Genomic DNA, 27,033 nt, shown 5'->3' with positions numbered 1-27,033 from the left:
CCAACAAGCTCCTGATTGTTTTGAGAATTGTAACCAGTTGTGGATGTAAAGGTCATCAGCCTGATGACAACTGGTTGGTTCTTAGGTAGTTGAACAGCTTGTGGGTGTCAACATTACAGGGAAGAACTTCCACACCTCTGGAAAAACATGCCTTTCTCCCTCTAGTGAAAATACCTTTGCTAAAGCAAGCGAGCTGCTTTCTGTTAACTGTTGTTTTTAATTTTTTTAAAAACTGGAGACTTTATTTTTGTGAACCAGTCACTCTGTCTCTCCTGTGAAGTGAAAGAAACTGAAAGACTTGGGAAACTAAAGAACACCCTAGCACATCCTAAGGATTGGTGCTATGAAACTGTTTCTTCAGTACTTTTTTCCTTTCATTCATAACACCCTTTTTTTGTGCATCTCTGCTGTATGCATGTCTGGACAGGGTTTTAGAAAAGGATTAGATTTTTATTCAGTAGAGTTACAAATTCACAGTTCATCGTTATTTACCTATGTTTAAAAACTGTTCATTGGTATTAGATAGTTATTCTTTAAGTACAGAAACCTAATCTATGCTTTCAGTTTACCAGAGTCCATCAAACAGGTAAATTGGGGACTTGGTGTATTTTAACATTTTTGACTTTAAACTTCTTTTAGGACTGAGAATAGTGGAGTTTAATTTCCAGCGAGCTACCCCAATAAAGCAGAACAAAGGCATATGTTTGAGAGTTCTGGCTGTGGCCAAAGTAGTCTCACCCCACATGTAGTATATCAGCTACCTATGAGTCTACTTCACGTCTGTGAATCAAAGTCTATACTCTTCAACCTGAACAATTAGTTACAGATTGGATTTCCTTGATGCAAGTTAACACAGTGATTACAGACTAAAGGAAATGAAAGCCAACATTCAAAACCGAGGCAAATACAGGATTTTGCAGACAGCAAGCCAATGTAATTAGTTTTGGATTACTCAAGTGAAGAGTTTGGGTGGATGCAACAGGCTAAATGGTCTCAGACATTCCTTATAGCCATTAATTAAAATAAAACTAACAAAGCCAAAGATAATTTACTATAAGTAGTATTATGATTTTCTCCAGAACAGATAGCATCACAGCTCTGGCAAAGTACTTGGATATGTCCAGAATCACAACGCTCATCCCCAAACCAGCCTCTATTTTCAGGAGGGTTACATTGGGGTCCGGCTAAGGTTCACGCATGCGGTTCCCATTTAAATAATCAGCTGTCTCCACAGAATTGGGCTCTGAAATCCAGTGTGCATATTAGCCCTGCAAAGAGCAGGTCAATTCTTACTGCAATTCTTTGATAGCCGAGGTAACCCCTTGAAGAGCTGAAGTAACCCTGCAGTTATGGATCAGGACACATTAGGGATGCCCTTTAGGACAACATACCCTCAAACCTGCACATCTGCTGGAAAGCTCCATACATGATGATCAATGTGCCTTTGGGCACAACTGTGCATGGACTTCAGAGGTCTGCAGAGCAGCAAGAAAAAACTATAGGGAACATTGCTTCAGGATAGTTAACTGTGGTGAGAATTGGGCATAAATGGTGCATAAAACCTTTGGAATTTTCCAAGTGGTGATCAGAATAAATAAAAATTATAAACAATATTTTTTTTTCAATAAAGCAGTCTGCAATATAGGAATTTATGTAATAGAATTTAAGTAATAGAATGATATTTTTTCTCCAATTCACACAGGTACCTGTGAGTACTTTTATTCATGCACTGGATATGGGTTTCGCTGGCAAGGCTAGCATGTGTTCTGGATCCCTATTTGCCATAGAGTTGTAGTGATAGGCCTACTTGAACTGTTGCAGTCCTTGGTGTGTTGGGACAGCCACAAGTAGGAAGGAAGTTCCAGAATTTTGACACAACAGTAAAGGAATAGTAACATAGTTCTAATTGGCTTGGAGGTAAACTTGCAGGTGGGTAGGTGTTCTTATTTGTTTGCTACCCTTGTCCTTCTATTTGGCACTGGCTGAAGTTACCATGAAGGTCATACCTTCTCAGCCTCAACCTTCGCCTGAGGCATGGTGACTTCAGGTTAAATTCACTGCCAATCGTCTCTCTCTAATGAGACCGACAGTCAAGTGGTCATCTAAGACTATGGCAACTTTATCCTCAGTTTTACTTGGTCAAGGTTGTGGGTTTGAAAGGTGCTTTTGAAGGAGCTTTGATGAGTTGTTGCAGTACAGTTTGTAGAATGTACATAATGCTGTCACTGTGCATCAATGCGGAAAGGAGCTGGATGAAGAGCCAATCAACTGACTGTTTTATCTTGGATGGAAAAGAACTTCTTGAATGTTGTTGAAACTGGATACTCAGGATACTCAGTGAGTTGACATTTCTTTGTATAAGTGTCCTTTTCCAGTACTAGATTGTTTAATCATTGCTGGCACTGCTCTTCTAGATGAAGGTGGTAAACTTGGAAAAGCAAATAAATGCTTATATATCCAGCCCAACATTCTCTTCTGTGATATGAAAGCCCTCAGGAACATCAGCAGCTACATATCCAGAAGCGTTACTCTGAGCTCAAGAAATATTCCCTCCCGCCCCCACCCCCCTCCACCAGACAGTTGATGATTTCCTGTTTACTAATTACATTTTAACTAGTTTATGCAAGATTGTCATTAGTATGCTAAATATATCTACAGCCAACTATTATAAGAACTAGTCATTTGGTAGTATAGAACCCGAGTATTGCTGAAAAAAGACATTTCTCAACATTTTTCATGTTGCATTTATAAGACATTTTCATTTGTAAGAAATATCAACGTAGAAGGGTAAAGGATGACAGTACTGATTGGTTGACAAGTGGACTCTAATTAATAGATGCATTGGTTAATTTCTCAGGGCAATCAGATTTGACCTGCATTGTTTAATCAAAGCTTGGCAGTCAACTGTCAGTCATCAGTAACTGGTGCATTATTTAGAGCAACACCTTGAAAAAACTCTACATGCCACCCAATCTGCATTTTTCCATCACTGTACAAATGTTTCTTACTTTTAATCAGCCATGATTATATTAAATGGTGGTGCAGGCTCGAAGGGCTGAATGGCCTACTCCTGCACCTATTGTCTAATTTGGAATTTTTTGCGGATTATCCTGATGAAGCTGAAAAGCTTCAACATGTCATTTTTCAGCAATCCAATAGTAGAATACAGAATAAATTAATATGCTTTCTGACTACAGTTTAAGTTGTTGGTGCACAATTTATTTCCCTCCTTATACTGATTACACTCTAAATACTAAACAATGTTCATTCCAACGGCAAACCTTTAACATCTGGTTTCAGTGTGGATACTGTGGATTCATAACCAGAAACAAGAGAGACAAGTCCCAAGATGATAGACTCCAAATAATTCTTATTACGTAATTTATGGCCAGTAGCAAGCAATACATATACAATGAAACCACATGTCAAAAGCATGCAAAAATTAACACATTGTCACTCTGGAATGCTAATGTATAACAGAAGGCTTTAAATACTGACTGGAATTCAATAGTTCTGTTGAGACAGAAGCAGAAGGAGACTTAAGTATGTTTTGAGTTAATTTCTGCTCTGTGATTAAAATAAGAAATCAATTACAGAAGTTGTGTAGAATCATTGAAATTAATACATATATCACCATTATGTACTCCACTATGACATACTACAGAGTTATGATTCTCACAAATAGGTCAAAATCATCCAAAGCTCCTACGTAAATGCTTGTCATGTTCAATATGAAAGTCAACTTCTATGGGCAAATCCATGCTAGCCATGGATCAAAACTACCCTGTATATGCAGTATGTGGAACACTGTGCCTTGGTTGTTCCCATCCTCCAATATGGTTCTGAGAAGCGGGCTGTCTACAGTAGACACTTCCAAGGCACTATAATACCACCAATGCTGCCTGCGCAAGATCCTGCAAATCTGTGGGAGGACAGATATACAAACACCAGCATCATACATAATGCCAACATCCCCAGCATCAAAGCACTGACCACTCCTGATTAGCTTCGATAGGATTGGCACATTGTCCACATGACCGACACAAGACTCCCCAAGAAGGCACTCTACTGCCAGTTCCAAAATAGCAGGCAAGCCTCAGGTAGGCAGAGGCAACACTCCAAGGATATCCTTAAGGCTTCATCGGCAAAGTGCGGCATTCTGTGCCAGTCATGTGGTCTACTTTGTCCTGGATGGCATCAAACGTCTTAAGTATTCTTGGAGCTGCATTAGTCCAAGCAAGTGGGGAGTATTCAATCACATTGTTCATGTGACTTGTAGATGGTGCATGGTCTTCGGGAAGTAAGGCAGTGAGTTACTTGCCACAGAATTCCCAGTCTCTGCCCTGCTCTTGGAGATGCAGTATTCATACAGCTGGTCCAGTTCTTTTTTGTTTAAATGTTCACCTCCAAGATGTTGAGAGGGGAAAGATTTAAAAGGGATCAATTGGCAGTTTTTTCATGCAGAGGGTGGAACGAGCTGCCAGAGGAAGTGGTGGAGGCTGGTACAATTACAACATTTAAAATGCATCTGGATGGGTACATATTCATGTTTTTCGCTGTTTTCCTTACTGTCCACCAGCCAAGAGAAAAAGAGAAGTGGCTTTGTAAACAATCTGCTCCCAATACCAAATTGACACTGTGGAAGACGTATCAAGAAGAATCAGCCTCCAAATATACTTCTCCTTACATGGCAAAGTTATTGTCTCCTTCATCAGGTCACACCAGTTGAACTTGTGCTGCAGTGGTCACCCAGACCATCTTTCACTTCATCCAGAGGTTAAAGATGAACCATGTCTGCAGAGACATCATGTACAAGGTCTGGATAGGGGCGGGACGGTAATAACGTACCTACAGCACCCTTATCCTTATGGTCACCTTTGTGTGTGGCTGCACTGAGCTGTGTGTAGACCCTTGGTACACAAACATCAAGTGTAACTGACGATCTATCTATCCCAGTGTTACAAAGGATAGTCTTGACAAAGTAGTTGGACAATCCTGTATCACCTGGCTTTGACCATAAGTCTGTCAGGCAGTGGTCAGCACACAATGTCACCTGTGGGGAAAATAGAAAGTGGTTCCTATTGGGTGGTTCCTTAAGCACTGTCAAAGTCATTTGGCAGAACGCCTCATCACCAAAACTTTCTAACAAACACGAAGATGTAGCTTGGCTGGTGGTGAACAGGACTCTACTCATCAGATCCTTCATGCATGCTTGGATTCTGCACCACTACACACTGTCCTCAAGATGATTGCAGTGGTGAAGAGACTGTCACACATCTCCTTCAAACGCCTTCATGATGCAGGGCTCTGCTCTATGAGCTATTGCCCAAGATACAGATTAAGACAAACATCTCCTGAGTCTGAAGGATCATCAACTCGATGAAAGACATTCTTTGGTCTGCCTGAATCCTGGTGGTCTTCCAGTGCAAAGAATTGACCTCAACCAATTCTAACGTCTCGGTGTAAGTGCTGAGGGATGCACTAAAATGGTCACTGCAGGAAAAGACCACCCAAGTCTTTCTGCTGAAACATAACGGTCTATTATGTTTTGAGATACATTCCCATTAAGGCTACAATTGTAAGTGGATTCCTTTTATTTTTAGAAAATGCCTTTTTTGTTGCAAGTGAATTGAAGCTGTAATGAGGAATGTAACAATTCCACTGTATTAATACTTTTTGCTTTTACTTATAGATAATTAATGAATAGAGCATATATTTGAAAAAAAATGTTGACCCAAGTATAGGAACAGGGAAATTGTGCTTTATTTCTCAGTAAATTAGAGCTTAAATACTGAAATGTATGAATATACTAGGTGAAAGGAGGACTGCAGATGCTGGAGATTAGAGTCAAGATTAGAGTGGTGCTGGAAACGCACAGCAGATCAGGCAGCATCCGAGGAACAGGAAAATTGACGTTTCGGGCAGGATTCCTGACGAAGGGCTCCTGCCTGAAATGTCGATTTTCCGGTTCCTTGGATGCTGCCTGACCTGCTGTGCATTTCCAGCACCACTCTACTGTCCTGTGCTGGATTTTTAAAATGTAGCACTTAATTTAGCGTTACCTTGCCATTGCTGAACTACCACTAAAAGCCAATTACCTATCCAGAAGAATCTTGTAATTCAAAAACCTACCTTGTTGTACCATTGTGGATCGCAGCATTCCAGTTTTGGACCAAATCTTAATTTGACCATCTTCACCAACTTTGGGAGTACAAATAATATTCCATTAGATGCAAAAGTAAAAGAAACAGATTGATTTTCTACTTGCAAGTGAATTTCTGTATGATTTAAAAGTGTTCTTAGGCTTAGACTAGATTCCCTACAGTGTGGAAACAGGCCCTTCGGCCCAACAAGCCCTCCGAACAGAAACCCACCCAGACCCATTTCCCTCTCACTAATGCACCTAACACTATGGGCAATTTAGTATGGCCAATTCACCCTAACCTGCACATCTTTGGATTGTGGGAAGAAGCCAGAGCACCCACAGGAAACCCACGCAGACACGGGGAGAATGTGCGAACTCCACACAGGCAGACAGTCGCCCGAGACAGGAATCGAACCCGGGTCCTTGGTGCTGTGAGACAACAGTGCTAACCACTGAGCCCTTTAGTTTCAATTAATTAACGCACCATGTAATATTTCTAGTTACTCAGAGTCACTGTCAGGTATATATCTGTAATCATTACAGACTATAGAGCAAGGTAATAACAAGTAACATTGAAGAGCACTGTCATCCTGTAGCCATTGTATGATGATCAAATTTGAGGGAAGGAGAGTCTTTTAGGGATTACTGCATAAACAAACTAAACTGAAGCATTTTCATAAAACATTGGGAATTAGAAAAACGGTACTATAACAAGACTGAAAATTGTCAAATAATCTTTTACTGGATTTCACAGTTGTTCTTGTAAATACTATGGAACATTGCAAACAAGTGTGAAGGCAGACTAACTGTTACAACTGAAAACAAAAAAAAATGCTGGAGATCACAGCAGGTCAGGCAGCATCTGGCAGACCTCTGAAGAAGAGTCATCCAGTCTTGAAACATTAGCCTGCTCTCTCTCTCTCTCTCTCTCTCCATAGATGCTGCATGACTTGGTGATTTTGAGCATATTTTATTTTCAGTACAGACTCTAGCATTTGCAGTAATTTGCTCCTAATTGTTACAACTTCCAGATTTTTTTTACTCGAAATATCTTCTTGGGTGCAAGGGAACAACCAATTTTTATATAGGAGCAATGGACTCCCACAGTTCTGCATTAGTTAAGTCTCGTGCTGTGCAAATGGAATGGCAATAATCAAGCTGCTGCCTTCGAAAGGTGCGAGGGCAATATCATTTTTTTTTCTGACAAAACATCTGTTGCAAGGAACAAGCCACTAGCTCCCATAGCTGCCTCAATTTCAGTACTCTTCACACTACTTCCTAGGACGACTCACCTCCATTCTTCATCTGTTAAATATATTCCAAATTTCCTACCATTAAAACCAGAGCTTGAACTCAAAAAGCAGATTACCATTGATGCTGAAAGATTTTCTTTTGCTTTTATTTCTGAAACCTACTTCCTTGTTTCTGCAAGGATTCCTCTCCACCATTAAAGACTGAGGCTTGACAGCATTTATCCCATTTCGCACACTCCCGTCTATACGAATCATTCTCTGCCATTTCAATCTCCTCAGGCATGATTCCTTGAGCAAAAGACTTCCTTACTTCCCCTTTCCTTCCAGGCTCTTTCCTAAAAGGCCATTTCCTCCATAAAACTTTGGCTTATCCTCAACACCCATTGCATCCTATGGCAATTTCCATACAAGGAGTTGTAACACCTGCCCTTTCAGTGCTGTCTCCCTGCCATCCAGGATTAATGTACCTTTTGCAAATAAAACAGAGATCTATTTATACTTCATCCAACTCTGTACACAGCACTTACAGCCCACAAAGTGGACTTTTTAAATACTGGAGACAGCAAATACAATGAGTAGTCACTTTACCTAACATCTCTGTTCTGTCTGCAAGTGTGTTATCTTAGCATTTAACAACAGAGAATTTGAGACTAAAGATGACACTGCAAATATACAGAGCCTTGGTGAAATCATACTGGATAATTGTGTATAATTTTGGTCTACTTACCAAAGGAAAGTACTTGCCAAAGAAAGATGGAAAGATTAACTGGACTGAGCATACATTCTCTGGAGTTTAGAAGAATGAAAGGTAATCTCATTCAAACATTAAATTTTTAGAGATCAACATCCCTTGGCTGTGGGATCTAAAACCTGGCTACTGTCAAAATAAGGTGTAGGTCTTTTAGCACTGTTAGAAAGCAGAGGTCAACCCCCCCTCCCCCCTGATAACTAAAATCAAAACAGTCACAGAGGCTCTTCTTGCCTTACAATCTGCTAAAAGAAGTGCGAGAAGTGGTATAACCTACCTCTCTCCCCCTGAATCTGTTATAAAGGAGTGGTTAAATGAAATGCAATCCTTCACTCACTCTATAATCAACAAGTAACAATTTATTTATCTAACTCCAACAGTGAACATATTAACAGAACCACTAACAAAGTGAACAATTCGCCTCGAATTATTATATATTCCCGAATAAAATAAAATTCTAATGGTCACACTTATAGACTAAAACAATAGAATTTAGTTTCACCAAATTACAGCTAGGATACATCTACTGGAATGCTCTGCACCCTCTCCATTGATCTTCTTTCAGAAACACCTCCTTCCAATTCTTGCATCAGAAATTCCTCTCTGTCGAATTCTTGTGTCAATTCTTCTGTCAGGAATGTTGTCTCTGTGAATTCTACTGTCTGGAATATTAGCAAAGGGTGCTGCAGTACCTTTAATGAGATGATGCTTTCTCTGAGAGTTGAAAGTTGTTATCCCTTGGTAGATGGCAGCTGGCTCTCATGGATTCTCCAAAGGCCCTCGTCTTTTATAGCTTGATGACTCTTAAATTCTTACAATCGTATTGTTTCTCGGTTGTCAAAACCATCAGATTTAAACTTCATAAGTTCTTGGTAGCTAAGTGCCTGGTTTAAACTGATCGGCTAAATTTGAAAAGATTTGTTGGCTTGGTAAAAATGCTGCTTGGCTGATCAACACAAAATATGTTTCAATTTTGGTGCTTTCTGTGCACCTGCACTTTAAGCTGCTGTTCAGAAATCCATTCTAACTCTAAGCACTGGAAAAAAACCACCATCTTTTAAAGAGACTACGCAATGCCTTCCTCCATTTTACAATTTTACATACACCAACTTCCCAACAAGCCCTGAGATGAGAAGGAACTTCTTCACTCAGCATCTGGTGAATCTTTGGAGTTCAATCCCACTCTGATCTCTCAGTGCTTGGCCTCCTCAAAAGCTCAGCAGTAGCATGACAACACCCTATTTCAAATGTAACCCTGGTCCTCAATTTATCTCAAACAATAGGTGCTGTGCCAGAATCACTGGAATTGACATGTTGTGCCTCTTCATTCATTTTTCATGATCCTTTACTTCCCCTGCCACTAACTCTCTCTTGTCTATCCTGGGGTGGGTAATTACTACCAATAGTATCAATGCCATTAACAGTTTTTCTCTCCCAAATTGTCCAGTCTTTCCAGCACTTTTGCTTTGTATTTCAACAACAAAAAATAAATTGGTTATAGAAAAAAAAAAGAATGAGGAAAATATTGCTGGCTCAGGGAGCATGTGGAGCATTTGAGCCCAAAAGGAATATGTTCTTCTACATCCTCAGCACCAGTTTCCCCAGAATGCATGAAACCTTTGAGCAAATATAGACTTCTATAGTGGATGGAGATACAAAATGAAGAATTATACTTTCAGTTATGCATTTTCCCCAAGGAGACAGGGGAAATAGGTTAAATTTGTTTTTTATAATACTTCACTCACCTGTTACCAAAGCAGTTCCCTCATAATTCCACCTTCCTGCGAGCACAGCTCCACGATGGGCTTCTACACTTTTTTCCACCCGCCCAGTCTTTGAAATCAGATGAAATTTGCCTTTAACATATATAATGTTACTCGTCAACTTTATGCAAATTAAATACATTACAAAATTAATGCATTACTTCTATAAAAAATTATTAATAATTGGTTATACAACAGTTGCATCCAAACTCAATGTATTTAAAGCAAACGTGATCTTGATAGGTGGACATATCATCCACGGTTTTGCAACTCCCTGCTGTAACTTCCAGTTAGCTTATCTTAGCTCTGCTGCTTTTCCTCCAAATCCATCCAGCATGCTACCTTGCTCACTCAAATTAAAGCTTCCTCAAAACTTACCAATTCATCCATACTTTAAGTTATATCACATAACCCTCATGCAATTTCTTACTAACTGTTTTTCATGACTGTAAAACACCTTTGGACAGAGCATCTCATCTACTTCCCACACTTCCACCTTGAACCCCACCCCTTCAACTGCAACAAGGACAGAAACCCCTAGTCCTCACCTTCCATCCCAGCAACCTTCGGATACATAATATCATCCTCGACCATTTCCACTGTCTACAAACGGACCGCACCACCAGAGATATATTTCCCTCCCCACCCCTATCTGCATTCCATAAAGACCATCCCCTCAGCGACTCTCTTGTCAGGTCCTCACTCCCCACCCAACCTCCCCCCCCCCCCCCCCCCACCAAATCACCCTCCCATCCCAGCACCTTCCCCTGCCACCACAAGAATTGCAAAAGCTGCACCCACACCTCCCCCCTCACCTCCATCCAAGGCCGAAAAGGAGCCTTCCACATCCATCATAGGTTTACCTGCACTTCCACACGTCATTTACAGTATCTATTGCTCCTGCTGTGGTCTCTACATTGGGGAGACAGGACGCTCACATGCATAACACTTCAGAGAACATCTCCAGGACATGTACGAAGCAACCCCATCGCCCTGTGGCCCAACACTTTAACTCCCCCTCCCACTCCGCCAAGGGCATGCGGGTGTTGGCCCCCTCCATTGCCAAACCCTAACCACCAGATGCCTCGATTGAGAACATCTCATCTTCTGCTCGAGACCCTCAAACCAGTTTCCTCATTTCCCCTCCCCCCACCTTACCCCAGATCCAACCTTTTAACTCTGGACTGCTCTCATGATCTATCCTACCTGTCCATCTTCCTTCCTACCTATCCTCTGCGACCTATCACCATCACCCTAGCCACCATATACCTTTCGCACTCTCAGCTACCTTCCCTCCCAGCACCCCCTCCCCCCCTCCCATTTATCTCTCAGACCACAGCTCTCAAGCCTCATTCCTGACGAAGGGCTTATGCCCGAAATGTTGATTCTCCTGCTCTTCGGATGCTGCCTGACATGCTGTGCTTTTCCATCACCACACTCTCAACTCTGATCTGCATCTGCAGTCCTCACTTTCTCCCAATTTTACCACATGGACAAATGAGCTAAAAGAGATTCATCGACATGCTCTCACAAAAATCTTCCCAAAATTTGGCATTGTCAAGTAAAATATAAACAGAACAAATGGGATTAATCATTTTAAAAATTCAACCATTGCCATCACTGACAATGGCATAATAATTGTTATGAAGTCATGGTCTCTGTACATTAGTTTGACTTTAGCAACAGAGTCAGCTATTTTTTGGTGTACTTGTAACACTAAGTATTCCCAAAAATTGACTAAGTGTCAATCCTGGGGAGTTTCATGGAGCCTTTATTTCCACGAGTTCTCCCAAGTTCTTACCTTGTTATATATGCATCAGGCCTCTAGGGGCTGTACTCACACTATCATGTGTTCACCTGTGGCAGACACATTCGGCATTGCTAGGACCATGCCTGATTTCTGCTGCCAGTACTACATTTAATGCCTAGTTGGCCACAAGGTCAGTCACTGCCACCACAAGTAGGATGGTTACTGGGAAACAAGCTTTGTAAGGCATCTGGCCCTTGAAGTGAGAGGAAAATTTGCATTCTCAAGGATAAAGGCATCATGGCAGCTTCCAGGATACTTGGCAAAGACTTCAAAAGATGACTACCAATGATTAGAGAATATTTGCACATTGATAGAATCAAACCCTTTTCTGTTGATGAAAGCAAGCTTGTTGAGCTCTCAATACAACATGTGCACAATCCATAGTGCCAGCTTTGATTGCAAAGCCTGGGTTATAATACTGGCCTTCTTATGAGAAAACAGATGAAGTCATGCGATCTGGCACAAATTGCTTTATTGAAAACCTCAATGCATAGGTCCTCAGCAGACCATTATAGAAGTAGCCAACAGCATAACATAACATAGCTGCCACCTTGATGACCACAGGGATATAATGGCCACCCACTCTGAGGCCAATGTCTCAGTTCAGTAGACGGCATAGTTTTGTGATGGTGTCCCAGGGCACCCACGGTATGTAGCATTGATGCACTTCACACATCTTGGGGAGATGGCATTGAGGCTGATAGGACCCTCAATAGGTCCAGAGTCTTTCAGTGTAACTTCATGTAGATGCCATTTGCCGCTCTTGAGTGACCCTGGTTTTGCGAATGCATTTTGTCCTCCTCAATTTCTCTGAGCCTTTGTTGCGTTGCAGCCACAGCAACGGATTATCCGGTGCCAGATCCATTGGTCAAAGTTCCAACGAAATCGGTTTTGGTAATACTGGAAACAGATCAATTCTCTGTGACTTGAGCAGTCAGCATTCACATTCCATGCAAGTGTTTAGCATATAAAGAGTCATCCTGTTAAGTATTCAATAAAGGGGGCAGCATTGCACTTAAGGGCATGTTAGCAAATATAGTCGACAGTGGGAGGAAATCAGCTGCTTACCCATGAGCAACCGACAAGACCTTGGTGTCTTTGTGATTAATCACAAGTAACACTATTAAGATCACCGATGATTAGATTAGATTAGATTAGATTAGATTAGATTAGATTACCTACAGTGTGGAAACAGGCCCTTCAGCCCAACTTTGAGTGCGAGCAGCAGCTAAGGTAAGACAGTTTGTTTTAAAATTACTTACCGGTAGCGGGCAGCGGTGTTTTTTTCTCTCTTTACAGAAAGAGCGGGAGCAGCAGGGGGAAGTGACGAAGACCGGAGGGGCAGCCGGGTAGGTTTTTTTCCCTTTAAAAGCGCGCAGGAGAAGAAGTCGTGGTCCACATTGGCACCAATGACATAGGTAGGAGGAGCGCTGAGGATGTTAGGCAGGCTTTCAGGGAGCCAGGTTGGAAGCTCAGAGTTAGAACGAACAGAGTTGTTGTCTCTGGTTTGTTACCCGTGATAGAGAGTCGAGGAATAGGGAGAGAGAACAGTTAAATGCGTGGCTACAGGGATGGTGCAGGAGGGAGGGATTCCGGTATTTGGATAACTGGGGTTCTTTCTGGGGAAGGTGGGACCTCTATAAACAGGATGGTCTACACCTGAACCTGAGGGGCACCAGTATCCTTGGTGGGAGGTTTGCTAGTGCTCTTGGGGGGGGGGGGTTTAAACTAACTCTGCAGGGGCATGGGAACCCAGACTGTAGCTTTAGGGTGCAGGACCTGGAGTGTAGGGAGGTTAGGAACATGGCATCAATTTCAAAGGAGGGTGCCTGTAAACAGGAAAGTGGTTTGAAGTGTGTATACTTCAATGCAAGAAGTATACGAAATAAGGTAGGTGAACTTGCAGCGTGGGTTGGTACCTGGGACTTCGATGTTGTGGCTATTACGGAGACATGGGTAGAACAGGGACAGGATTGGCTGTTGCAGGTTCCAGGGTTTAAATGTTTTAGTAGGGTCAGAGGTGGGGGTAAAAGAGGGGGAGGTGTGGCATTGCTTGTCAAAGATAGTATTACAGCTGTGGAAAGGACGATGGATGAAGCCTCGCCATCTGAGGTAGTTTGGGCTGAGGTTAGGAATAGGAAAGGTGAGGTCACCCTGTTAGGAGTTTTTTACAGGCCTCCTAATAGTCCTAGAAACGTAGAAGAAAGGATTGCGAGGATGATTCAAGAGAAGAGTGAAAGTAATAGGGTGGTTGTTATGGGGGACTTTAACTTTCCTGATATTAATTGGGAAAGCTATAGCTCAAGTTCGTTAGATGGGTCAGTGTTTGTCCAATGTGTGCAGGAGGGTTTCCTGACACAATATGTAGATAGGCCAACAAGAGGTGAGGCCATACTGGATTTGGGTAATGAACCAGGCCAGGTGTTAGAATTAGAGGTAGGTGAGCACTTTGGGGACAGTGACCACAATTCGGTGACCTTTACTCTAGTGATGGAGAGGGATAAGTGTGCACTACAGGGCAAGAGTTATAGATGGGGGCAGGGAAATTATGATGCTGTGAGGCATGACTTAGGATGTGTGGCCTGGAAAAGTAAGCTTCAAGGCAAGGGTGTAATTGATATGTGGAGCTTGTTCAAGGAGCAACTATTGAGTGTCCTTGATAAGTATGTGCCCGTCAGGCAGGGAGGAAAGGGTCGTGTGAGGGAGCCGTGGTTTAATAAGGAATTGGAATCCCTTGTTAAATGGAAGAGGGCGGCCTATGTAAAGATGAGGCGTGAAGGTTCAATTGGAGCGATTGAGAGTTATAAGGTAGCCAGGAAGGACCTGAAGAGAGAGCTAAGAGCAGCAAGGGGGGGACATGAAAGGTCCTTAGTTGGTAGGATTAGGGAAAACCCTAAGGCTTTCTATAGGTATGTCAGGAATAAAAGAATGACTAGGGTAGGAATAGGTCCAGTCAAGGATAGTAGTGGGAAGTTGCGTGTGGAGGCTGAAGAGATTGGGGAGACACTGAATGAATACTTTTTGTCAGTATTCAATCAGGAACAGGACATTGTTGTCAATGTGAGTACTGAGTCACAATTAAGTAGAATGGACGGCTTTGAGGTATGTAGAGAAGAGGTGTTGGAAATTCTGGAAAGGGTGAAAATAGATAAGTCCCCTGGGCCTGATGGCATTTATCCTAGGATTCTCTGGGAAGCAAGGGAGGAGATTGCAGAGCCATTGGCCTTAATTTTTATGTCCTCGTTGTCTACAGGAGTAGTGCCAGAAGACTGGAGGCTAGCAAATGTGGTTCCCTTGTTCAAAAAGTGGAGTAGGGATAACCCTAGTAACTATAGGCCGGTGAGTCTCACTTCTGTTGTGGGCAAAGTCTTAGAGAGAATTGTAAGGGATAGGATTTATGAACATCTGGATAGGAATAATGTGATCAAGGATAGTCAGCATGGTTTTGTGAAGGGCAGGTCGTGCCTCACAAACCTTATTGAATTCTTTGAGAAGGTGACTAAGGAGGTGGATGAGGGGAAAGCAGTAGATGTGGTGTATATGGATTTTAGTAAGGCGTTTGATAAGTTTCCCCATGGTAGACTACTGCAAAAAATATGGAGGTATGGCATTGAGGGTGAGTTGGAGGTTTGGATTAGGAGTTGGCTGGCTGGAAGAAGACAGAGGGTAGTAGTTGATGGCAAAGGTTCATCTTGGAGTGTCGTCACTAGCGGTGTTCCGCAAGGATCTGTTTTGGGACCATTGCTGTTTGTCATTTTTATAAATGACCTGGAGGAGGGGTTAGAAAGTTGGGTGAGCAAGTTTGCGGATGATACGAAAGTCGGAGGAGTTGTAGACAGTGAGGAAGGATGTGGCAGGTTACAGCGGGATATAGATAAGCTGCAGAACTGGGCAGAAAGGTGGCAAATGGAGTTCAATGTAGCTAAGTGTGAGGTGATTCACTTTGGTAAGAGTAATAAAAAGATGGGGTACTGGGCTAACGGTCGGATACTTGGTAGTGTGGATGAGCAGAGGGATCTTGGTGTCCATGTACACAAATCTTTGAAAGTTGCCACCCAGGTAAATAGTGCGGTGAAGAAGGCATATGGCGTACTGGCTTTTATTGGTAGAGGAATTGAGTTCCGGAGTACTGAGGTCATGTTGCAGTTGTATAAGACTCTGGTGCGGCCACATCTGGAGTATTGTGTGCAGTTTTGGTCGCCATACTATAGGAAGGATGTGGAGGCACTGGAACGGGTGCAGAGGAGGTTTACCACGATGTTGCCTGGTATGGTAGAAAGATCGTATGAGGAAAGGCTGAGGCACTTGGGGTTGTTTTCATTGGAGAAAAGAAGGTTTAGGGGTGACTTGATAGAGGTGTATAAGATGATTAGGGGTTTAGATTGGGTCGACAGTGAGAATCTTTTTCCTCGTATGGAGTCAGCTATTACAAGGGGGCATAGCTTTAAATTAAGGGGGGGTAGGTATAGGACAGATGTTAGGGGTAGGTTCTTTACTCAGCGAGTCGTGAGTTCATGGAATGCCCTGCCAGTAGCAGTGGTGGACTCTCCCTCATTATGGGCATTTAAGCGGGCATTGGATAGGCATATGGAGGATAGTGGGCTAGTGTAGGTTAGGTGGGCTTGGATCGGCGCAACATCGAGGGCCGAAGGGCCTGTACTGCGCTGTATTCTTCTATGTTCTATGTTCTAAGTCCACACCGACCCTCCGAAGAGCAACCCATCCAGACACATTCCCCTACACCTAACACTATGGGCAATTTAGCGTGGCCAATTCACCTAACCTGCACATTTTTGGACTGTGGAAGGAAACCGGAGCACCCGGAGGAAACCCACGCAGACACAGGGAGAATGTGCAAACTCTACACAGACAGTTGCCTGAGGCGGGAATTGAACTCAGGTCTCTGGCGCTGTGAGGCAGCAGTGCTTACCACTGAGCCACCATGCCGCCCCAGATTATTCCTACTTCAGAGATCAATTTTTAAAGAGCATTGATATGATCAAGATTGCTTGCGGTCAAGACGTGAATCCCATTCTGAAGAAAGTTCACAATGGATTTTAAATGCAAACTTTGTTTCTATCTCCAATGATGCTGCCAAATGTTCTGGGTTTCTTCAGCATTTTCCGTTTATATTTCAGATTTCCAGCATCCAAAGTATTTTGCTTTTATTTGTATCCCACATAGTTGATCACAGCTGGCGTTTCAGATACAGGATTTTAAGGATGACAGAAGTCTTTAACTCGCACTATGCATGTACCTGATGAAGGCAATTGCCCCTTGAAATTCCTCACATCACTCATAAGCAGACACAGGCATTCACAGACAAAAAGAAACACTTACTTTGCCCACTCGAGGCACGATGGCAGCTATTTTTCATTTCTGGTACGCACTTGTGATTTGGATGCAAATTGAAGGGCAACACTGATCATGTTTGCCAGAATGAGTCATAGGCTCAGCCCTGTAATCTGAATGACCTCTAAACCTGATATGCTTTTATTTCTTACATTCCTTGTCAACCCAACAGAAGTGACTCCACACAGGCTGGAATTCCGTCACCAAGTTTGTTTACATGTGGGAAGAGTCCTTGACACTGATCCAGTTTCCTCAGAGCAAACTCTCAAAGTGAATGGAATCTTTGACAGTCCTATTTATTTTACTTTTCTTTTTGTTCTTTTCTATTTTCCCCCACACTACCACCTAACAACGGTAGTACTTATTCTTCCCCAGCACCCTTGCGGTGTCTGCGCAAGTGTAGACACACTTTTGTTTTAAGGAAATGTGACACTCCTGTTCTTTTTTTTCTTATTATTTACATGTGCATTATACTTGATACTGATCCAGCTCCCTCAGAGCCAGCTCTCAGAGTGAACAGAATGTCTGATACACCATTTTTTTTTCTTCACTCACCGATCTACAGTCCTATTTATTTATTTTTTTTTTAGCTCAGAGCCAGCTCTCCGTGTGAACACTCCTGTTTATTTTTTTTAAAATGTTTTTTTCCCCACACTACCGCCTAACTGCTGTAGTGCTTATATTTTCCCCAGCACCCATGGCATGTGTGTGTGCAGGTGTGAGACACAGTGAGAGACACAAGGTGCACAAATCTTTAACAGTCCTATTTAAATCTGTCAGCCAGGGATCCCTGATTGAACCAGGTTAACAGCGTCAATCAGGGAACTGAAATTCTATGAGGGCCACCTGGCTGTTCTCCTTACAATCACTATACCATCAGTTCACAGTTTCCACACATTACCACTCAACTGTTTCATTTACATCTTTATCTTCCAACATTGCCTCCTGAGCCTCCAGTCTACAACTTTGCCAAGCCAATGAATGTGTTGCACTGTCCCCCTGTTGAGGTCAGGGTGGTGATAAACTTCAATGTCAACTCCACTCCCCCCACCTCTTCTAAAGTATCCTATGTCTTCCAAATAGAGTATCGTCATCCACTATTAATAGAACATAGACAGTACAATACAGCACAGAACAGGCCCTTCGGCCCACGATGTTGTGCCGAACATTTGTCCTAGCTTAAGCACCTATCCATGTACCTATCCAATTGCTGCTTAAAGGTCACCAATGATTCTGACTCTACCCAGAGTGTGGTGGGGGCATGGAATGCACTGCCTGTGGGAGTGGCAAAGAACCTACCCCTGACATCCCCCCTATACCTTCCACCCTTCACCTTAAATTTATGTCCCCTTGTAACACTCTCTTGTACGGGGAAAAAGTCTCTGACTGTCTACTCTATCTATTTCCCTGATCATCTTATAAACCTCTATCAAGTCACCCCTCATCTTTCGCCGTTCCAATGAGAAAAGGCCTAGAACTCTCAACCTATCCTCGTACGACCTATTCTCCATTCCAGGCAACATCCTGGTAAATCTCCTCTGCACCCTCTCCAAAACTTCCACATCTTTCCTAAAGTGAGGCGACCAGAACTGCACACAGTACTCCAAATGTGGCCTTACCAAGGTCCTGTACAGCTGCAACATCACTTCACGGCTCTTGAATTCAATCCCACTGCTAATGAATGCTAATACACCATAAGCCTTCTTACAAGCTCTATCCACCTGAGTGGCAACTTTCAAAGAGCTATGAACATAGACCCCAAGATCCCTCTGTTCCTCCACCTCACTAAGAACCCTACCGTTAACCCTGTATTCCGCATTCTTATTTGTCTTACCAAAATGGACAACCTCACACTTGGCAGGGTTGAACTCCATCTGCCACTCCTCAGCCCAGCTCTGCATCATATCTAAGTCCCTTTGCAGCCGACAACAGCCCTCCTCACTATCCACAACTCCAATCTTCGTATCGTCTGCAAATTTACTGACCCACCCTTCGGCTACCTCTTCCAAGTCATTAATAAAAATTACAAACAGCAGAGGACCCAGAACTGATCCCTGCGGAACTCCACTTGTAACTAGGCTCCAGGCTGAATATTTACCATCTACCACCACTCTCTGACTTCGACCGGTTAGCCTGTTCTTTATCCATCTGGCCAAATTTCCCTCTGTCCCATGCCTCCTGACTTTCCGCATAAGCCTACATGGGGAACCTTATCAAATGCCTTACTAAAATCCATATACACTACATCCACTGCTCTACCCTCATCCACATGCTTGGTCACCTCCTCAAAGAATTCAATAAGACTTGTAAGGCAAGACCTACCCCTCACAAATCCGTGCTGGCTGTCCCTAATCAAGCAGTGTCTTTCCAGATACTCATAAATCCTATCCCTCAGTACCCTTTCCATTACTTTGCCTACCACCGAAGTAAGACTAACTGGCCTGTAATTCCCGGGGCTATCCCTATTCCCTTTTTTGAACAGGGGCACAACATTTGCCACTCTCCAGTCCCCTGGTACCACCCCCGTTGACAGTGAAGACGAAAAGATCACTGCCAACGGCTCTGCAATTTCCTCTCTTGCTTCCCATATAATCCTAGGATATATCCAGTCAGGCCCGGGGGACTTGTCTATCCTCACGTTTTTCAAAATGCCCAACACATCTTCCTTCCTAACGAGTATCTCCTCTAGCTTACCAGTCCGTTTCATACTCTCCTCTTCAACAATACGGTCCCTCTCATTTGTAAATACTGAAGAAAAGTACTCATTCAAGACCTCTCCTATCTCTTCCGACTCAATACACACTCTCCCACTACTGTCCTTGATCGGACCTACCCGCATTCTCGTCATTCTCATGTTTCTCACATACGCATAAAAGGCCTTGTGGTTATTTTTGATCCTACCCACCAAAGATTTTTCATGCCCTCTCTTAGCTCTCCTAATCCCTTTCTTCAGCTCCCTCCTGGCTATCCTGTATCCCTCCAACGCTCTGTCTGAACCTTGTTTCCTCAGCCTTATGTAAGCCTCCTTCTTCCTCTTTACTAAATATTCAACCTCCTCGACAACCAAGGTTCGCTCACACGACCATCTCTTTCCTGCCTGACAGGTACATACATATCAAGGACACTTCATAGCTGTTCCTTGAAAAAGTTCCACATTTCAATGACATCCTTCCCTGACATCCAATGCTCCCAACTTATGCTCCTCAGGTCCTGTCTTGCAGCATCGTATTTACCCTTCCCCCAATTGTAAAACCTACCCTGTTGCATGCACCTATCTCTCTCTATAACCAAGGTAAAAGTCACAGAATTGTGGTCACCATCACCAAAATGCTCACCCACCAACAAGCCCATCACTTGTCCTGATTCGTTTCCGAGTACCAAATCCAATATGGCCTCCCCTCTGGTCAGACAATCTCCATACCGAGTTAGAAAAGCTTCCTGGACACACTGCACAAACACCACCCCGTCCAATCTACTTGATCTAAAGAGCTTCCAATCAATATTTGGGAAGTTGAAATCGCCCATGACTACTACCCTGTGGCTTCTACACCTTTCCAAAATCTGTTTCCCAATCTGTTTCTCCACATCTCTGTTGCTATTGGGGGGCCTATAGTAAACATCCAACAAGGTGACTGCTCCTTTTCTATTTCTGACTTCAGCCCATACTACCTCCAAAGGCAGATCCCCCTCGAACTGCCTTTCTGCAGCCATTATACCATTTCTAATTAGCAACGCCACAGCCCCTCCTTTTTTTACCACCCTCCCTAATCTTACTGAAACATCTGTAACCAGGAATCTCCAACAACCATTCCTGTCCCTCTTCTATCCACGTGTTCGTGATGGTCACAACATCATAGTCCCAAGTACCAATCCCCGCCTTAAGTTCACCCACCTTATTTCTGATACTCCTTGCGTTGAAGTATACACACTTGAACCCATCTCTGTGTCTGCAAGTATTCCCTGTCAATGCTACCTTCTCCACAGCCTCTCTACATTCTTGGACATCCTGAAAAACAGCTAACCTACTAGCTGGACTACAAGTCCGGATCCCATCCCCCTGCCAAATTAGTTTAAGCCCCCCCGAAGAGTGCTAGCAAATGTACCTCCCAGGATATTGGTGCCCTTCTGATTCAGGTGCAACCCGTCCTGCTTGTACAGGTCCCATCTTCCCCAGAATGCAGTCCAATTGTCCAAATACCTGAAGCCTTCCCTCCTACACCATCCTTGCAGCCACGTGTTCAACTGCACTCTCTCCCTATTCCTTGCCTCGCTGTCACGTGGCACCAGCAACAACCCAGAGATGACGACTCTGTCCGTTCTAGCTTTTAGCTTCCAGCCTAACTCCCTGAGCTCCTGACTGACCTCCTCACCCCTCTTCCTACCTATGTCGTTGGTGCCAATGTGCACCATGACTTCTGGCTGCACACCCTCCCCCTTAAGGATTCTGAAGACACGGTCAGAGACGTCTCGGACCCTGGCACCCGGGAGGCAACAAACCAACCGAGAGTCTCGCCCATGTCCTCAGAACCCCCTGTCCGTCCCTCTAACTATAGAGTCTCCTATAACTTGCGCTCTCCTCCTCTCCCCCATTCCCTTCTGAGCCTCAGAGCCGGACCTCGTGCCAGAGACCCGGTCACTGCAGCTTACCCCTGCTAGGTCGTGCCCCCCAACAGTATCCAAAGCGGTACCATTTAGGACAGAGCTCAGGAGAAACTTCTTCACCCAGAGAGTGGTGGCTGTGTGGAATGCTCTGCCCCAGAGGGCAGTGGAGGCCCACTCTCTGGATTCATTTAAGAAGGAGTTGGATAGAGCTCTCAAAGATAGTGGAATCAAGGGTTATGGAGATAAGGCAGGAACAGGATACTGATTAGGAATGATCAGCCATGATTATATTGAATGGTGGTGCAGGCTCGAAGGGCTGAATGGCCTACTCCTGCACCTATTGTCTATTGTCCACTCCCTCCGTTCCAACCCCAACCTCACTATCAAACCAGCAGACAAGGGAGGTGCAGTAGTAGTTTGGCGCACCGGCCTTTACACCGCTGAGGCTAAACGCCAGCTCGCGGACACCTCCTCCTACTGCCTCCTTGACCATGACCCCACCTCCCACCACCAAACCATCATCTCCCAGACCATCCAGAACTTCATCACCTCAGGGGATCTCCCATCCATCTCCCAACCTCATAGTCCCACTACCTCGCACCGCCCGTTTCTACCTCCTGCCCAAAATCCACAAACCTGACTGTCCTGGCCGACCCATTGTCTCAGCCTGCTCCTGCCCCACCGAACTCATCTCTGCATACCTCGACACGGTCCTGTCCCCCTTAGTCCAAGAACTCCCCACCTACGTTTGGGACACCATCCACGCCCTCCACCTCCTCCATGATTTTCGCTTCCCCGGTCCCCAACGCCTTATCTTCACCATGGACATCCAATCCCTGTACAACTCCATCCCCCATCAGGAAGGACTTAAAACCCTCCGCTTCTTCCTCTCCCGCCGTACCAACCAGTACCTTTCTACTGACACCCTCCTTCGACTGACTGAACTGGTCCTTACCCTGAACAACTTCTCTTTCCAATCCTCCCACTTCCTCCAAATCAAAGGAGTAGCCATGGGCACCCGCATGGGGCCCAGCTATGCCTGCCTCTTCGTAGGATATGTGGAACAGTCCATCTTCCGCAGCTACACTGGCACCACCCCCCACCTTTTCCTCCGCTACATCGATGACTGTATCGGCGCTGCCTCGTGCTCCCAAGAGGAGGTTGAACAGTTCATCCACTTTACCAACACCTTCCACCCCGACCTCAAATTCACCTGGTCCGTCTCAGACTCCTCCCTCCCCTTCCTAGACCTTTCCATTTCTATCTCGGGTGACCGAATCGACACGGACATCTACTATAAATCCACAGCTACCTAGACTACACCTCCTCCCACCCTGCCCCCTGTAAAAACGCCATCCCATATTCCCAATTCGTTAGTCTCCGCCGCATCTGCTCCCAGGAGGACCAGTTCCAAAACCGTACAACCCAGATGGCCTCCTTCTTCAAGGACCGCAATTTCCCCCCAGACGTAGTCAACGATGCCCTCCACCGCATCTCTTCCACTTCCCGCTCCTCCGCTCTTGAGCCCCGCCCCTCCAACTGCCACCAGGACAGAACCCCACTGGTCCTCACCTACCACCCCACCAACCTCCATGTACAACGTATCATCCGCCGTCATTTCCGCCACCTCCAAACGGACCCCACCACCAGTGATATATTTCCCTCCCCTCCCCTATCAGCGTTCCGAAAAGACCACTCCCTCCCTGACTCCCTCGTCAGGTCCACACCCCCCACCAACCCAACCTCCACTCCCGGCACCTTCCCCTGCAACCGCAAGAAATGCAAAACGTGCGCCCACACCTCCCCCCTTACTTCCCTCCAAGGCCCCAAGGGACACTTCCATATCCGCCACAACTTCACCTGCACCTCCACACACATCATCTATTGCATCCGCTGTACCCGATGTGACCTCCTCTATATTGGGGAGACAGGCCGCCTACTTGCGGAACGTTTCAGAGAACACCTCTGGGACACCCGGACCAACCAACCCAACCACCCCGTAGCCCAACCAACACTAACTCCCCCTCCCACTCCACCAAGGACATGCAGGTCCTTGGACTCCTCCATCGCCAGACCATGGCAACACGACGGTTGGAGGAAGCGCGCCTCATCTTCTGCCTGGGAACCCTCCAACCACAAGGGATGAACTCAGACTTCTCCAGTTTCCTCATTTCCCCTCCCCCCACCTTGTCTCAGTCAAATCCCTCGAACTCAGCACCGCCTTCCTAACCTGCAATCATCTTCCTGACCTCTCCGCCCCCACCCCACTCTGGCCCATCACCCTCACCTTGACCTCCCTCCACCTATCGCATTTCCAAAGCCCCTCCCCCAAGTCCCTCCTCCCTACCTTTTATCTTAGCCTGCTGGACTCACTTTCCTCATTCCTGAAGAAGGGCTTATGCCCGAAACGTCGATTCTCCTGTTCCTTGGATGCTGCCTGACCTGCTGCGCTTTTCCAGCAATACATTTTCAGCTCTGATCTCCAGCATCTGCAGCCCTCACTTTCTCACCTGGGTTTGAATGCCAAGATGGCAGAAGGTGGAGTTTGAATTCAATAAACACCTGGAATTCTGAATCTAATGGTAACCATGAAACTGTTGTTGATTCTTGGCAAAAACGCATCTGGTTCATTAATGGCCCTTTGGGAAGGAAACTGCTGTTCTTACCTGGTTTGGCCTACACAAATCCAGACCTACTGCTATTAGGGACTGGCAATGAATGCAGGCCTAGCCAGCGATGCCCACTGCTCATGAATGAATTTTCTTTTAAAAAACTGTCTTCCCCACACAGTGATGGCCCCTCATAATTAGATCACATGATCAGATTCAGTGATAGTCTACCATACTTGGACAAATACACAACATCCTTTTACATCAGAGGTTCCTGCAATGAAAACATTCACAATATTTACAATCATATACAGTCAGTAGGCAAGACATTTCAGAGGAGGTTGATTCCCGTGTGGCTCTCAGTGCACTTTAGGCATCTGTTTATCATTTTTGTTGATTTGAGCCTGTGCTATTTCAGGTGTACTAAGATCATCATTTGTCATTGTCCTTTCCTCTGATGACTATGTTTAGAGTTTCGCACAATGTCATGGCATTCTCTACTAAATGTACTGTCTCCATCAGATGTTTCAGGTAATGTATTGTTCAAAGATATATCGAGATCTCTATTCGGCACAGTCATTTGTGGATCTTAAATTAATATTATCGTTGTCACATTGTTCTGGTCGCAAGAGGTAACCGGATGTCTTCCCCTACTACATCGACTCTCATCTGTACGTTGCAGGAGACATCAAGACATACAATTATGGCTTGTGCCCACTTATTGCCAGTGTTACATTGCTCTGCCAACACATTTTGACCTTTTGAAAAATGTGGCACTTGACTTTGTTCCCTCAAAAGAAAAACTTCTGTTGTTTCCTGTCAACAATGTCTTTTGTCATTGGTGGGTTCAGCAAATCAAATGACAGTATGTTAAGGGTCCAGTGATATCAATAGGTCACATGTTTGAACTCTAACAGTGACAATCCACCATATGTACTTAAATACATGACACAGATCTCGGACTGTTTTCGATGCAGCTCTCTGACAAATGCGAAATACGGAACTGTTGCATTGAACATGCAGAACTGATAATGACTGACTTCCAAACTGTACCAATATGGAACCCTTGACCTTGACTGCATCAAACAACCAACTGACCATGGACTGAGCGCAGATAGTGGCACTGACACCGTGGCAACACCCCCAATTGACAACAGATCCCTTGACTATGGGAGAATAGCGAATTGCATATGAATGAAATATGTTTGGGTAATAATGAAATGTTTATATATAAATAAGCTACTCATCAAGTACAGCATGGAATCAGACCTTTCAGTCCAACTCGTCCATGCCGACCAGATATCACACCCCAATCTAATCCCACCTACCAGCACCCGGCCCATATCCCTCCAAACCCTTCCTATTCATATGCCCATCCAGATGCCTTTTAAATGTTGCAATTGTCCTAGCCTCCACCACTTCCTCTGGCAGTTCATTCCACATACACACCACCCAATGTGTGAAAAAGTTGCCCCTTAGGTCTCTTTTATATACTTTTCTCCTCTCACTCTAAACCTATGTCCTCTACATCTGATTCCCCCGACCCAGGAAAAAGACCTTGTCAATTTACCCTATCCATGCCCCTCATGATTTTATAATACCTCTATAAGGTCACCTCACAGCCTCTGATGCTGCAGGGAAAACAGCCCTAGCCTATTCAAACTCTCCCTGTAGCTCAAGTTCTCCAACTCTGGCAACATCCTTGTACACCTTTTCTGAACCCGATCAAGTTTCACAACAACTTTCCAATAGGAAGGAGACCAGAATTGCACACAATATTCCAAAAGTGGCCTAATCAATATCTTATACAGCCTCAACATGACTTCCCAACTCCTGTACCCAATACTCTGACCAATAAAGGAAAGCATACCAAACACCTTCTTCATTATCATGTCCACCTGCGACTCTACTTTCAAAGAGCTGTGAACTTGCACTCCAAGGTCTCTTTGTTCAGCAACACTTCCTAGGACCTTACCATTAAGTGTATAGGTCCTGCTAAGATTTGCTTTTCCAAAATGCAGAACCTCGCACATTTATCTAAATTAAACTCCATCTGCCACTTCTCAGTCCATTGGCTCATCTGATCAAGATCCCGTTGTGATCTGAAGTAATCTTCTTTGCTGTCCACTACAGCTTCAATTTTGATGTCATCTGCAAATTTACTAACTAACCCTCTTATGTTCACATCCAAATCATTTATATAAAATGTCAAAACATAGTGAACCCAGCACAGATCCTTGTGGCACTCCACTGGTCACAGGCCTCCAGTCTGAAAAACAACCCTCCACCACCACCCTCTGTCTTCTACCTTTGAGCCAGTTCTGTATCCAAATGGTTAGTTCTCCCTGTACTCCATGAGATCTAATCTTGCTAACCAGTGTCCCACAGAGAACCTTGCTGAACGCCTTACAAAAGTCCAAATAGATGTCTACCGTTCTGCCCTCATCAATCCTCTTTCTTACTTCTTCACACTAGTTAAATTCAAATTTCACTGTTTAAACTGATATTCTTTCACCTCTCAACTTACAGAATCTCAGTTTTCGATCTTGCCATATTTTCTCAACAAAATTCACCATTACAAATAGGACTTTGGAAAAGTCATATGACTTTGATGAATACAATGTGAAAAGTTTTAAATTTTATCTTCTGAATTGTACAGTGGATACAGTACAAAAAATCTCAACTCATTAAAAATGTGTCCCTCAAAAGTCAACCATTTCAATTGTTTGCACTCAGTAAAATAAAACATAA

The 27,033-nt window shown here is 44.2% G+C and overlaps 1 protein-coding gene across 10 annotated transcripts in view; it reads right to left on the bottom strand.

Moving 5' to 3' along the window:
* ift80 (intraflagellar transport 80 homolog (Chlamydomonas)) overlaps positions 1-27,033 on the bottom strand; it is a 229,777-nt gene that overhangs the window by 155,891 nt on the left and 46,853 nt on the right. For 6 of the 10 annotated variants that reach the window (XR_015759197.1, XM_087993642.1, XM_087993644.1 and 3 more), the window contains 2 exons: positions 9,892-10,002; positions 6,133-6,201 (listed from right to left, as the gene is read on the bottom strand). Coding sequence is in view for 9 of the 10 variants with exons in the window: in XM_087993642.1 (XP_087849768.1) it covers positions 6,133-6,201; positions 9,892-10,002 (180 nt within the window). In the remaining variant the exon portion in view is untranslated. Of the gene's footprint in view, positions 1-6,132; positions 6,202-9,891; positions 10,003-17,059; positions 17,181-27,033 lie in introns of those variants that run through there. The other 4 variants (XM_087993645.1, XM_087993648.1, XM_043702077.2 and 1 more) reach the window with 3 other exon arrangements.

Source organism: Chiloscyllium plagiosum, unplaced genomic scaffold, assembly GCF_037043375.1.
Source record: "Chiloscyllium plagiosum isolate Xiang-an unplaced genomic scaffold, Cpla_swu_hap1 HiC_scaffold_13, whole genome shotgun sequence".
Taxonomy (NCBI): Eukaryota; Metazoa; Chordata; class Chondrichthyes; order Orectolobiformes; family Hemiscylliidae; genus Chiloscyllium; species Chiloscyllium plagiosum.
Note: the sequence above shows the minus strand (reverse complement) of the source record. Positions and strands in the feature narration are given on the sequence as shown.